We start from the raw sequence: 15,367 nt of genomic DNA, 5'->3' as shown, positions 1-15,367 counted from the left end.
CGTCAATGGAATCTAAATTTTGTTCCTTTTTTAACCACTTCCAGACCGGACACTTTTACCCCCTTCCTGACCAGGGCAATTTTCAGCTTTCAGCGCCATCACACTTTGAATGACAATTGCGCGGTCATGCAACACTGTACCCAAATGAATTTTTTACCATTTTTTTGAGACAGATAAAGCTTTATTTTGGTGGTATTTATTCACCACTGGGATTTTTATTTTTTTTGCTATGTAAATGAAAAGGTCCAAACATTTAAAACATTTAAAATAATAAAATTTAGCAAATAAATAATATTTCATCATAAATCTTTGCCAAAATTTATTCTGTTATCTTTTTAGTAAAAAAAAAAAAATCCAAATTAGTTTATAACCAAAAATTATAATTTTTAAACATTTTTTTATTTAATTTTTTTGTATTATTATTTTTTATTTTTATTTTTATTTTTTTACATACTGTCACCCTAGCAGTACAGTGTCACCATGGTGACACACTACTACTTGTGGGGGGTGATGAAGATTTTTTTTTTTTACACTGATTGCTTTTACACCCATATAGGATGTAAAAGCAATCATTTCTCTTTCTCTCTGTGTGCATTCTTGCACTCATTGAGAAGTACTGAGTAAGCTGTGATTGGTCACAGCTTGTCACATGGTAGAAGGCTGTTGTGAATAGCCTTGTACCATGTGACCTCTGTGATCATTCACAGATTTCACACATAGTAAGCAATGATGTCACAAGTGACATCTTGCTTACTACTTTGCATGTGATCACTGATTGGCCAATCAGTGATCACATGATCGGGACCTCGTACAGAGGTCCCGTCCGACGATCGGTGTTTCACTGTGTCCGGAGGACACAGCGGGCACCGGATCGTGGTGCTGCGTGCTCCGTGGGAGCGCGCACAAGCAGGGTGCGGGGAGGCCGTTTATAAACGGCCACCCGACTCTGCACTGCCACCGTCCGGTCGGGAAGTGGTTAATAAATAAATAAAAGCATGTGAGCACTCAGTGTGGCTGTTTTTTCCCCTCTAAATTCTGTTTGATTTATCTGTTGTATCTGTGCAATGGCATAAAAGCACCTTTTCCTTCCTGCTCCTCTGCCATTTTCTTGTACCAGAACCTGCTGTAGTAACACTAGCATCTCCCATCATTTTTTCCCTGTGCTGGTATTAGAGAAAGTTTGGTCCTCTGTTAATGATAAACTCCTGTGTAAACAGCCATCTGCTGCAATGGCCTAGATTATGTGCCATTCTTCACTTCAAGGTGAGCCAGTAATTGCTCTGTCTTTAGCTAATATGCTGATGTAAAGGAAAATCCATCGCATACATAGATAAATCTGGCCAGGAAATATGTGCAGAAAAGTAAAATGATTATTTATCCTGCTGAAAATAGATCTTTCTCTCCAAATGTTATCCATATATTCCTTCCAAAACTTAATTTATTTTGTTCATAAAAGTTTTGTAAACTTTTGTCAGTTATGGCTATTCTTACACAAGGCTTCACATGCCAGACCAATATTTTAGTAGAACTGGTAGTTTTATTTTAACTATAAAGACACATAAATTGCTGTTTCACAGGAATGCTTCCACTGGGAGGCAGTGTTTCACAGCCGGCTCTGGATGGCTGGGAGAAGGAAAAGGCTTTGTGCAGGTTAAAAATATGACCTTGTGTGCAACATCCTACCGACTGGCCAAGTAGACAGTACAAAAATGAATATTTAGCTGCCAGGACTTGCACTATCAGTTACCAGCTTTTACCTTTGCATGTAAAACTTTCTTCAAGGAAACCTGTACTGAAGGAAATATGAAGGATGCCATTGCTGACCCCTGGAATTGAAAGTGCTGTTTGCCTGGCTGCTATGCTGACCAAATGACTTTAGTATTTTGAGAGACAACCAGGCAAATTACATTTTCAAAAGCAATGACAATGACAGCTTCTACATTGTTTTCAATAAAGATGTCCTATAAAGCAGTTTAGATGTGTTCGACATTTTAGATATCATTGGCACCCATTAACAGGCTTATTGCACTAAGATGCATTATTTATGTTTTTGATGCAGTTGCATCACATGAAATAATGCTTGCTTCCTCTGTGTTGGTTTTCTATCATATGTATTTTTGTTCCATCATCTCGACTAGTAACACTTTTTTTAACACATCTCATATGTGATACAAGTGTCATAAGCATGTTTGTGAAGCATTTGTAACGCATTGACATGAATAAAGGCATTTGAGGAGTGGTAAAGTCATCTGAATGCGACATCCTAGATAGGATTTAGCATGACGCAATGGGGTTGATTTACTAAAGGCAAATAGTATGTGCACTTTGCAAGTGCAATTGCTCCAGAGCTTAGTAAATGAGGTACGCTTCTCTTTGCATAGAACACCCAATCTCGTGCAAGGAAAAAAAAAATAAAACCACATTTTTGCTTGTACATGATTGGATGATGGAAGTCAGCAGAGCTTCTGCTCATTTATTAAGCAGAGTGCAACTGCCCTTTGCAAAGTGCACAGTCTATTTGCCTTTAGTAAATCAACCCCAATGCTACCACCTGAACTACAGTGTCAGCTGCATAATGGACATATTTAGTATAGAGCATTGCCATGCATTTGTGAGGCTTTAAAAATGCCTGTTCTTGGTGATTGCATTTCTGGCTGATGTCCTGGTGAGGCATTAGCTCGTCTGTGGCCATCCTTACCGATAATAAACTAAAATATCTGTTTCTGTTAGCAAGCCATCTTCATCACAACATAAATTACCACCAATGTTATTACCAAATTATTTTTTAAATGTGTTCTTATTCAGCAGATTTTCAATCTACTAATCAGCATTGCTTTTTGTATGTTTTTGCTATCAATGGTTTTTTTTAATTGCTGTCATTTTTTTATCAGGAATCTAAGGAGGAGAAGTCCTCATACACATGCCCACTGTGTGAAAAACTCTGCAATTCCCAGCATCAGCTTACTATGCACATTCGTCAGGTACTGTGCCACCACTTCTGCCATAAACAGCACCATATATACAGAGCATTTAGCTTATGAAAAGCAAATGTGTGTTTTGTATAGCTATTCTAAAAGAAAATTAATAAAACCTTTTGCAGTTGCATCCAGTTTATTCTTTCACGTTTCATTCTGTACTTGCATGCTAGATTGATTAATAATTCCTTTTTATAGCGATCACAATTCTCCCTCTGAAAGTGCTTTCACCTATCTGTTCCACCAGATATCTGGTGTCATTTTGTCCAGGCATCCACTTCCTGGACTACATTATTGGACCAGGGATGATATGTTCATGTAAAGTCTGCTGTGTGTGCAGTAGGCTTTTTGTTTTTAGCATGGTGTATACAGGTTGTTTTACACAGCCCTGTACATTTGACTCTCAGTCTTTGACCAGCCAATGTAAAAGTACATCACACTCACACAGCTCAGTTTTTATGCTGAAAAATACCATTTCTGATTTAAATACTATCTGGATGGGCATTTCTTTTGTGCATGTTTATTTTACTATAAAACAAAGCTGTAGTATAAAATAGACTGATTTTTGTTTTTATTTTATTTTTTTGCTCATACAGCACAACACTGACACTGGAGGCACAGACCACAGCTGTAGTATATGTGGGAAAGCTCTAAGCTCTGCAAGCTCTCTTGACCGCCACATGCTTGTCCACTCTGGAGAGAGGCCTTACAGATGCTCAATGTGTGGGCAGTCCTTCACTACTAATGGGAACATGCACAGGTGAGTGGCAGACGTGATGAAGGACGTGTGATAGAATAACTGTACAGGCACACTAGAGCTGTGTATCCTTTTAGTTACATCCTGGGAAGCTCTTTGGCTGGTTTCAAATGTAATCCAGTACTCGGGCTTAACTGCCAAACATGATTTGACTACTTGATTTTGGTTGTAAAGCTGCAAAGAAATGAGCAAGGATTACCTGGGAGTGCCAATGTGTCTTATATAAGTGCCAAAATGAACACGATCCTGTTTGTCTAGCAGCTATGTAATAAAAGGGAAGGGCAAAGATCCCAGAATGAACTAGCCACATCTAATAGTAAAACATTTCCAGCTGGCCACACATTCCAGTCTGATTGTATATTCTCCTTTTAGATTTACCCACAGCTGTACAGTGCAAGTGTGGATCCAATATATCAATAAAATAGATAGTTAAGCTACTCCATCACATAATTGCTGGTCAGTCTAAAGAGGATTGTACAAGCATATTGTAACCCATGTAGGCAGCTCAAGGTGCCCACTCACACATTTATAGTGGATTGAATGATTTTGTTTGTTGGATTTTTTACTAATTGAGCCTTGAAGTCAATTGAATAATAATTAAATAGGAATTTGAATAATGTGTGTTGATTTACAGTATCTCACAGAAGTGAGTCCACCCCTCACATTTTTGTAAATATTTTATTATATCTTTTCATGTGACAACACTGAAGAAATGACACTTTCCTACAATGTAAAGGAGTGAGTGTACAGCTTGTATAACAGTGTTAAACTGCTGTATGGTCTTGGCCACCGTGCTGCAGCTCAGTTTCAGGGTCTTGGCAATCTTCTTATAGCCTAGGCCATCTTTACGTAGAGCAACAATTCTTTTTTTTCAGATCCTCAGAGAGTTCTTAGCCATGAGGTGTCATGTTGAACTTCCAGTGACCAATATGAGAGAATGAGAGCGATAACACCAAATTTAACACACCTGCTCCTCATTCACACCTGAGACCTTGTAACACTAAAGAGTCACATAACATCAGGGAGGGAAAGTGGCTAATTGTGTCCAATTTGGACATTTTCACTGGGGGTGTACTCACTTTTGTTGCCAGCGGTTTAGACATTAGTGGCTGTGTGTTGAGTTATTTTGAGGGGACAGCAAATTTACACTGTTATACAAGCTGTACACTCACTACTTTACATTCTAGCAAAGTATCATTTCTTCAGTGTTGTCACATGAAAAGGTATAATAAAATATTTACAAAAATGTGAAGGGTGTGCTCACTTCTGTGAGATACTGTATTTTTTATGTGAAAAAGAAAAACTAAAATACGTGATGTCAAAAAAATCAAATCAAATAGCTTGATCAAATCGAAATAAAAATCTATTTGCCATTATTGCTGCCGTTCTGCCAGTTCATTCAGCAGTGAACTGAGTGGTCTAGGATTCTTTGTTCTGATTTTTTTTTGCTGTACCGTATGTAGATGGCAGAACGGGCAATATAATGTTAAAGAGCTGACTCCACCATCACATCGCATGCTAACCTTGAAATACTAGATGTCACGCAAAGTTCTACTAATTTCTGTGCTACTCCTTTATTCTTTATAATTTGCATTGCACTGTTTGACGCCTTGACATGGGAGGAATTTGTGACTTGTTAACATCTGCATGGACAATATTGCTTACTAAAACTGTTCCCCTAAATTTTCAACGCTGCCTTGTTCAGCTCACTGATAACTCCTCCAAAGGTAATTTCAGGTGAATTCAGTCATCTTAGTACTGCAATATTGACAACTGAATAGCTTCAGGTCTTTTCAGGATTTGAAAATGTCAATGTGTTAGCTCTCAGAATGTAAATAATTATTTTTAATGGCTTATAAAGAAAATAGTTTAACATTCACCTCTTTCTTTCATATTTACATACCTAAAGACACACACCACTACAGAAATAGGTATCATAAACTCAGCAGTGTGATTACTGCTCTGCAGATCTTTAATATGGTTATTGCATGAAAATAAATGTAACTGTTTTTTTCTGTTGAATAAAAAGAAACAGCAGTGAGCGCTAATCCTGAAAGCGGCTAGGCACTCTAAGCAACCAATACACTTAAAAGCAATAACATAAAAATAGTGCAGCGCTGAAAATAATGACAAAATGACAAAAAGGTAGTCCACTAAAAGTCTATGACATATAAACGTATCCAGTGTCTGATGTGGATTCAGAATAGGTGATCCGTGTGGAAATGGCTGGAAAACGCACTCACCAGAAGTAAGACACATAAACGCAGTGTGTATATAAAACTCAAGGATCTTCAATCCAGAGGGAAGTAAAGCTGATCCGGTTACAGGAATGGTGAATCGCTCCTCCGCAGATGCAGCAACCGATCTTCCTTAACACGATTAGATGTAGAATTCCAAGACCAAGGTTCTGCAAGTAAAAGCTCCTCAAGGGAGTTTTAGGGAAGGACACCCATAGTGAAGTATGTAATAAAAGGCAGCTTTATTCACAATAATGATATCCAATTCAAAGCAGGCAGGTATCATACAGATGTGTCAGCAAGACAACTAACCCTGATACTTTGAATAGTGGCCGCCGGGCCTCCACGTGGCACCGGCGGCGTAGCGTCTCGACGTCCAGGCTCCTCCTTACGCGTTACGTGCGCACGCACATCTTCAGAGGTATGTTTTTTTCTGTTGCTTCAAGAAAATCTGCACTGTCTGCATAATAATGTGTTTATGTAATAATCCCCTCAGTAACTGTAAAAACCTATTGGACACTTTCAAAATGAATCCTTAAATTATTCTGCCCTCCATTGCCAGTCACTTGACCAGTGTTTGAAACTGATAATGTGATCTTTGCAGAAGAGCAGTGATTAGGCAGCTGTTGATCAGACAGGTCTGTCTGAACATCACCTAACCACACAATAATCTAAAAAATGCTACAGAGACCTCTGAAATACATTTCTTGAATACTGGAATTCTGCAACACTGCAGTGCCAATCCCATGGGTCATGTAGTATTTGTTATGTGGACTTGGGAGATTATTGTTCAGGCACAGCTGGCCAGTCAGTGGCTCTGCCTAGACACTGTGGGGGAGATTTACAAAAACTGGACACTGCAAAATCTGGTGCAGCTGTCATGGTAGCCAATCATCTAACTTCAGCTTGTTCAATTAAGCTTTGGCAATAAAACCCAGAAGCTGATTGGTTTCTAAGCAGAGTTGCACCAGATTTTTCACTCCTCAGTTTTAGTATATAACCCCCATTTTCTTTATTGGATGGAGAGCACATGACCAAATCTAATGTATTGAAGTGAAGGGCAGAAGAATTCCAAGAATTCATTAAAGTGTTAACAAACCCTAACATTTTAAATCAGCTGACCTCAATACTTACCTTGTGTGCCTCCTCTAAGCCTGCTTTTCCTCTTAGTTGAGCCGAACCAAAAAACACTGCCCCTGGTCGTAAGTGGTCATGTGGCTGCATTGCCTTGCAGGGTCCTATGGAGCCATCCTCTTAGGCACAGTCCCAAGAGAGAGACTCCAAGCCAATGATTTTATGCTGACTGCACCAACATGTACAGGCAGTCAGGGAGGACTAGACTGGGCAGGCATGCACAGTGGCCATGGTGATACTTGGAATTATGCGACATGTAGTCCCAAGGAGGGGGATCAGTGGGACTTTAATTGGTCATGTAGCCTATGTTACACTGCTAATCATTTAATAGTTTTCTAATTTACTGGATAAACTAAAAAATGTTTTGAATGGAAAACACCATGCACAGTGGGTTCTCTTTATGAAATGTATAATCAATCTGTTGAATTGATATAGTCTGTACTGTACCTGTGTACAGATATGTATCAGATTTTTCCACATGCATGTATGGTCAAATCTGCTTGGCGGATTAAAAGGCAAGATCTAAGCCCAGATACAAATGAGAACACTTTGGGGCCTGTTTTTTTCCAAGGTAGAGCTCTCATCGAGGGAGCACAGTTTATTTTTTAACAGAATTGTTTCCAAGTTTTGTATTCTGGATTAGTACAGAAAGTTCTGATACCTGTACAAATACATGTTCCAACAACCAGCATCAGAGGTGTTAACAAAATAGAAAGTGAACCTTCGGCTTAGCTGGGATCAGCAGTAATGTTCTCATCATCCAGGTTGTCATGCATCTCTTAACAATTGTAAGGTACTGCCTGGGACTTCACCTCAGCTCACACAACACACAGGAAAAAAAAAGTGAGCGAAAACTTGTCTGACCTGTTTTACTAAGCAGGCTGGAACTCGCAAACAGAGCAGTATCCTATTTCACTCCCCCTCTGCGTCTCTTCAACTGGAGTTTTTTTTTTTTTTTTGTATTGATGTATTTAGAGGAGCATCATTGTGTGTGCTTGGGTATCACATCAGGTCTCATCCATCCTCTACTACTGTACATGTGGAGACAAGCACCATTTTTAATAGCTTCATTGGCAAGCTGTTCTGCAATCTTTCTGCAGATATGTATTTTCCTTGTTTTTTTCCAGCAGAGTTATTGGCTTAGTATCTTAGCATGCTGTGTTTGGGTTTTTGATTACTAGGTGCTTTTGTTTACTCATAAGTTCTTTCCTGCTACTGACATTATTAAACCAGCAGTGTAACTGTTTATTTAAAGATGTTTATAATAGTATATTATAAAGGGTGTTCTTAAGGATTTGCTTACATGTACAACAGTTCTTTCCACCCTTCTGAATAGCGTTCCGCAGTGGATCACTTTTTAGGGTTTCTTGACAAGACAGTGAGAAAGCACTTTGTCGCCTTCTCACCGCCTTATTAAACCCTGTAAATGTCGCACCATCAAACCACAATTGTATGAATTGCAGGGGGGGTTGCAGTACAGTCCCATAGATTTGCATGAGTTGTGTTCGGCAGCAGTAGTGTCTACCAAATGAACATGCTGTGTAATTTTGTCCAAGAAGCACAGTATCGCAACTGTAGCATGTGTACAGCTCTGAGTGGTTACATATCTGTTCAGGTGGGCTGTCAGGGCCAGTAAAACCATGGCTCTGCCTCCAGGTTTTACCACCTCCTGCCTGCACATGTGAACTAGCCATAAAGAAGATCTGTCCAGATAGAAATATAGAAACTGTCATGGCTGTCTTCCGGCTATGCAAATACACGTTGTCTTGCTGTGATGTTGACATACTAGCTTCAGTACTTGGGGTTGATTTGCTAAAGGCAAATAGGCTGTTCACTTTGCAAGGGAATTTTCCCTTAGCTTAGTGAATGTGGCAAAAATTCTCTCTGCAAAGAATATCCAATCACGTGCAAGGAAAATGAAAATAAAATTGTACTTTTACTTACTCAGGATCAGTAGTGTAGAATGTAGTAAAGTCAGGGGATCAGCATAATCGACAGGCAGCTAGGCATTCTCAGAAAGAGGTCATTTCCTATATTTGACTAAGGAAAGGTGCTTTTTGAATAGAGGGATTCAACAAAACTGAATAAGTTGTTCATGCTAACCAATCAGAATTCTTCCATTTTCCCTTAAGGGCTTGTTCACACCATGGCCATTGAGCTGTGTTTTTCTGCACATCTGCATACATGTATGGTGTGATCAAGGCCTATAGAAAACAATTCTCTCCATGTGTTCTATTGTAGAGGAATGATAAGACCTGCTGTAATACACAGAAAAGTACTCTGTACTTTTGGCCAGTGGAAAATACTTTTAGTGATCTCAGAAACCCTTGATTGGTACTTGCATAAATGTAATTGCATTCAATTTACCTTTTTGCTCTTACGCTGGAATATTGCACCAATTCAAGGTAGTACTACTGTATGCATAATTGTGATTAGAAGGTATGAGGGCAAAAGTGAAACCCGATCATAAATGTGTGATGCACCTCCCGTGACTTCATTGTACTAGTGTTCTATGGTTTATCTGCAGTGGTAACATGTACTGAACCACAGGAATGTGTGAACAGACCCTATTCTGCTATACAGGCGAAGAAGGGTATAGTTCCACATTACAGGGATTTGTACGCTTTATTCTACATTTTCATGCTTGGATGCAGTGAGTAGGAGGCTGATTCAGCCTTGTTATTTTGCCTTGACTCACAAACTGCAGTGTACCGTTTCTGCTGCCTGCCTGAAATCCTTTAAGATGCATGACACTCAGGCCTGTTGGAGGCTGATCACTCATTACAGGGTTTTGCAATCCCACCGTTGCCCAAGGGGGGAGCATGACTGTACTCGCTACTTTTGATCTACTCTGAGATTCTTAAAATCATTTCATAGGTGAATTAACCTGTACTTCTATTACCATACACAATACTGTATTCCTTTTCACAAATAGGAAAAAAAAGATAAACCAAATAAGCTAAAATTACTTTATACTGTTATAGTAAATTGTTCATTAGTCTCGGATAGCTAATTAAAGTACCAGTGACTACTCTAGTAATCCCCCTTTTACCTTGTGATGGAGAACATACTGGCCTCTGCTAGCTAATTTAGATGGCCCACTTACACTTTGCTTAGTAAAAACCCATGTTTTTAAGTGCCAATTTATAATATACATTTTTAGGCCTTGCACATGTGATGCCTAAAAAAAACTCCATGTTTTTAGGCAATTAGGCATTTAGACATTTTTATTTACTGATCTTAAATCAACGTATTGTTTTTTTTTAAAGGTCCTGTACACAGGTCTGTAAATTTGTGCTAGGTATTGAACAGTAAAATAAAAAAAAAAAAATTATTTGTTGCCGGTCAGTATTTGCACACATGTGCGCTCTTAGGCCAAGTTTTCTTGCTAGAAGAATATTATATTATTATTATTATTATACAGTATTTATAAAGTGCCAATAGTTCACTCAGCGCTGTACATTACAAAGGGGGACAGAACATGTGACAGAACAATAACAATACAATGCAAAACATGAGGGGATTGAGGGCCCTGCTCTTTCGAGCTTACAATCTAGGAGGGAGGGGATGGTAGCACAGGAGGAGATAGCTGTGGGGGATGGAGTGGTAGGAAGAGTGGAGGAGGTTGACAAGTTAGCAGGGGGTGGGGTATGCTTCCCTGAAGAGGTGGGTTTTCAGGGTGCGCCTAAAGGAGAGGAGAGTAGGTGATAATCTGATGGGTTGGGGCAGGGAGTTCCAGAGGATGGGTGACACCCTGGAGAAGTCCTGGAGGCGGGCATGGGAGGAGGAGACCAGGGAACTAGAGAGAAGGAGGTCTTGTGAGGAGCGGAGTGTGCGTGTTGGGTGGTACTTGGATATTAGGTCAGTGATGTAGTACGGGGCAGTATGGTGGACAGCTTTGTACGTCAGTGTTAGGATTTTGAATTTGATCCGTTGCGCAATCGGAAGCCAGTGGAGGGATTGGCAGAGGGGGGTGGCGGAAATGGAGCTGTTTGAAAGGTGAATGAGTCAGGCAGCTGTATTCAGGATCGACTGAAGCGGGGATATCCAGCGGCAAGGCAGGCCAGTGAGGAGGGAGTTACAGTAATCGAGTCGTAATATGATGAGGGAGTGGATGAGCTGTTTAGTGTTTTCTGGGGTTAGGAACGTGCGTATTTTGGTGATGTTGGCGGAGGTGGAGTCTGCACGAGTTTGTTAAAGATTGGACTTGGGGCTGGAAGGATAGGTTGGAGTCCAGAATGACACCAAGTACTCTGGCCTGCGGGGCGGGTTTGATGGTGGCGTTGTTGGATGTGATGGAGAAGTCAATGGGGGGTGGTGTGCAAATATTTACGATATTTACAGGTACATGCAGGGGCTATACAGCCCATTCTCCAGTTTCTCCTGCCAGGAATATCTGGTGTTTATACATCAGGACTGTTGGCAAGTACCCTAAGTTGTTTATGCATTTTGATGCATACTATATTTTTTATGATTTTTTTTCCCGGAGGAGGAAAATTTATGTGTAGCCATATGAAAATTGATATAAGATACATTTTACTTGCAGTATCTTTTATCACTATGGGAGGTGAGATTTCTTGAAACCACACATAAACTGCAACATTGTATGTAACTATATCTCCCTACACATTAAGTCCAGTATTCGACCTCATGCACTTTGGACGTAGGCCGGTTCACACATATCCAATCCGCGTACCATGTGAAATTAACATTGCTTCCTATGGTGCCTGTTCACATATGTCCAGTGCACTGGCAATGCGGAATAATTGAAAAAGAGTCCTGTCCAATTTCTGAGCAGTATGGTCAGTTTCTGAGCCGCACATATCATCAGTTGTGGACAGGATTTCAGTTCAGGATCAGGTTTCAGCACAGTTTGGTCTCTTCCCCCCGTCCTGTCCACCTCAGCAAAACCACAAAAGCCTTACAAAACTTCACCCAAACCAGCCCAAAACCGCATCCAAACCAGCCCTGAACATCTATGAACAGTATAATCTGCACTTGTGTCACAAAAAAATGGTCCTGAACAGCTGAACAAATAGATTGTAATCCACACTGAAACTGAATCTTGAAATCTGGAGCGCACATGTGTGAAGCACCACTGACTCTCCTAGAAGCCTCCTCCTGGCAGCTGCTTTTTGGCCAAAAAAAGTCTGACACTTGTAAAAGTGTGTAATGCGTTTAGCCGCATTTACCCATGTCAAGCGTTAGGGCATTAATTTCAATGGCCAGAATAAATTATTTACTCTGGCCAATAAAATGAATTAACACTCAATTGCTAAACGCACCTAGCATTCATGCACTTTTAAATGCGTCAAATGTTTTTTCTGCCAAAACTCTGCTGCTTCTGGATGCACTGGCAGTAGGTTATTTTTCCTATCTCTAAACTCTCCTGCCACTAAATGCCTCTAAATGTTTGTGTACATGACATAGGTTAACATGCCCAGGAGTTTAGAGGCAGGAAAAAAAAATGCCAGACGCCCCCAGGAGCAGCTGTAAAAATATCCAGTGTGCTTGAAGTGCAGCGAAGTTTACCCAAAAGCACATACGTGTAAATGCTCCTTGATCTTTAAGAGCAATCACTAAACTTAGCCATACACAGCTCGGATTTCAGCTAAATTGGACAGGATTTGTGCTATGGATGGCCCTGTCGGTACCACCCAACTCAATAAAATAATAGAGGCTGGGCAGAAAATTGGTGCTGCAGCTACCAGAATACAATAACCTGCAGTGCAGATTCCTCCATACTCACTGGTTAGTGTGGATGAGGGAATCGGCTGATTTCTCTCAATTAGCCTGCAAGATTGAACCAGGAAAATCGAAACGTGGCATTGCATGCTTTCTTCCAGACCTAAATTTAATAGTAAATTAGAGTTTACTGCATTGTGTTTTAAGGCACGGGTAGTCAAACTGCAGTATGGGGTGCTTATAAAGGATTATGGGGTACTTCTGCTTTTTTAACAATCTCATCATGACACTTAACAGTTTTAGCAAATTATACAATGGAAAAAATGGATATCTGTAAGTATTCTTAGTGATTTCAAAACATAATTAATTGTTTGGTTAGCATTTAGCCCCTTTTTTATATCATTATTTTTTCTTAGATTGTAAGCTCTAACGAACAGGGCCCTCTGAATCCTCCTGTATTAGTTTGTATTGTAATTGTACTGTCTGCCCTTATGTTGTAAAGCATGGTGTGAACTGTAGGCGCTATATAAATCCTGTATAAGCCCTCCTATTCCTTCTGTACTGAAATGTATTGTAATTGTACTGTCTGCCCTTATGTTGTAAAGCGCTGCGCAAACTGTTGGCGCTATATTAATCCTGTATAATAATAATATAATAATAATATTAAGTACTGGATATGGGTAATGTACATATCAAACCACACCTGAGATTTGGTTTTCGTATACTAGGGGATGCTTGTCATTGGAACATGCAGCAATAAATCTCTTCTAATGACATTCAGTTAATTTGTAAAGAAGAGGATGCAGTCATGTAAATTTCTAAATTGTAAATGTTTGGCTGTGTTACAGAACTACCCTGGACTTCCCCTTTCCCCAAACAATTTAACTTTTTTTCTCTTTTCTGTTAATTAATGCCTTAAAGGCGTAGGTTTCAACCCGTTTTTTTAGTTTTGGATAGAACCTCTGCCAGGTTCTTGTTGTTGTTGCCTCTGTACCCATTGGACAGACTGCCTTTTGTTTGTTTTGTCATCAGGATAGGAAGTTAGCAGAATCTCTAAAGTGGGAACATAGACAACAAAATCCCTTTTTTTTTTTTTTTTTTTTTTTTTTTTTTTTTAATGAAAACGGGGAAGAATTAGAACCTCTGTACCAGATTTGAGATTTCTTTACTTGCATTTTTGTTTTGTATGGCGTTCTTTCCCTGTTCTTCTAAAAGCTCCCAACATTGAGAATAGGATATATGTATAGTTTTATGCCTTATTAATGATCTTCAACCGTAAGGTATTAGAATGTGCTTGTTTTGGGCAACCAAAGAATGTTTGGCAAAAGCAAGGATTAGCTCTGTCTGAATTATATTATTTCCACTTAGAGATTTCCTTTACAGGGGCGGGCTGACAACTCATGGGCCCCTGGGCAATAGGGACCATTTGGAAACTCTGGCACTGCCCGAGGGCCCGGGGTCAGTAGGGGGCCCCATGAGATGCCCCTGGTACCTTTTTTCATAGGCTTTTTTGAGTTTGGGCAAGGACACAGGGGCCCCATGATCCACTATTGCCCAGGGGCCCCATGAGTTGTCAGTCCGGCCCTGCTGAGGTCCCAACCATTTTCTTGCTATCCGCAAAACTAAAAAAAAAAAAATATTGGGGCTGGAGTTACTTTGGATGGTGCCTACAATTTTAAGGCTGGGTTCCCATCTTTGTGATTCCTGTTTCCTTTGTTTTTTTTAAATGCATTTTTCAGTTTGTATTGATGCATGTTTTGCACGTGTTTATATGCGTATTTTAATGAGTTTTCATTTATCACATTGGCCAATAAAAAAACTATTTTGGCTTGTCACCAACTGATGGAAATGTATTCAAAATGTATCATACCTGTTTTCATGTGTTCTCATTAAACTTTTCCCGCTAACACAGGGTCTTTTGGTCCACTCTCGGCACAGAAACCTCACCCGCCCATTGATGCGAATGTGCGGTGTGTGGACATTAAAACCTTTCCCCTTTGCTGATGCACATATGCTTTATGTGTGCGATCAAAAATAATCTGCGACACAGTGTACAGATGTGAACAGGCTCCATCTATGACATCGCCTTTGATGACACATCTGACAATCAGATCTGTGGCAGACTTGGGTTGTGAAACTTAAAACCAGATTTTCATTTGGTGTGGAATGACCTGGATCAACTATAGCCACTACAAGCCCAGCTACTGTCATCCCCTGAGCAGTTTGGCCTAGTTGCCCTCATCTCCATAACGTGTGTGTATGGAGTGGCTGGGATTTGGCGAGCGCAGAGCTAAAACCAGAGCAATGCCAAATAAGGAGACTTGCTGTGGAGATATCTGACTGGAAATGTCTGCTTTCTGTTCACAAGGCACACTGCCTGCTCACTTCCCTTTCTTACTCAAATCTCTGGAAACATAACCAGCTTTTCTGTTTTGGGCCTGAAACTAGTGTCTTGTTTTAACCATTTTATTCCTTCAATAACAGATATCCACATCTTAAAGGCTCATGTACAGTTTTAAGTCATCATGCAGTGGATATATACAGGTCTTGATTTTCCATTATTAATGCAGTATGGCCAT

The 15,367-nt window shown here is 39.9% G+C and overlaps 1 protein-coding gene across 1 annotated transcript in view; it reads left to right on the top strand.

Annotated features, from left to right (window-relative positions):
• The window catches only part of RREB1 (ras responsive element binding protein 1), a 133,461-nt gene that overhangs the window by 88,507 nt on the left and 29,587 nt on the right, over positions 1-15,367 (top strand). Inside the window, exons 6-7 of the mRNA XM_089682196.1 lie at positions 2,892-2,981; positions 3,572-3,735. Of these exons, the coding sequence (XP_089538322.1) occupies positions 2,892-2,981; positions 3,572-3,735 (254 nt within the window). The remainder of the gene's footprint in view (positions 1-2,891; positions 2,982-3,571; positions 3,736-15,367) is intronic.

Source organism: Staurois parvus, unplaced genomic scaffold, assembly GCF_062004578.1.
Source record: "Staurois parvus isolate SC_StPar_1 unplaced genomic scaffold, SC_StPar_1.0 ptg000287l, whole genome shotgun sequence".
NCBI lineage: Eukaryota > Metazoa > Chordata > Amphibia > Anura > Ranidae > Staurois > Staurois parvus.
Note: the sequence above shows the minus strand (reverse complement) of the source record. Positions and strands in the feature narration are given on the sequence as shown.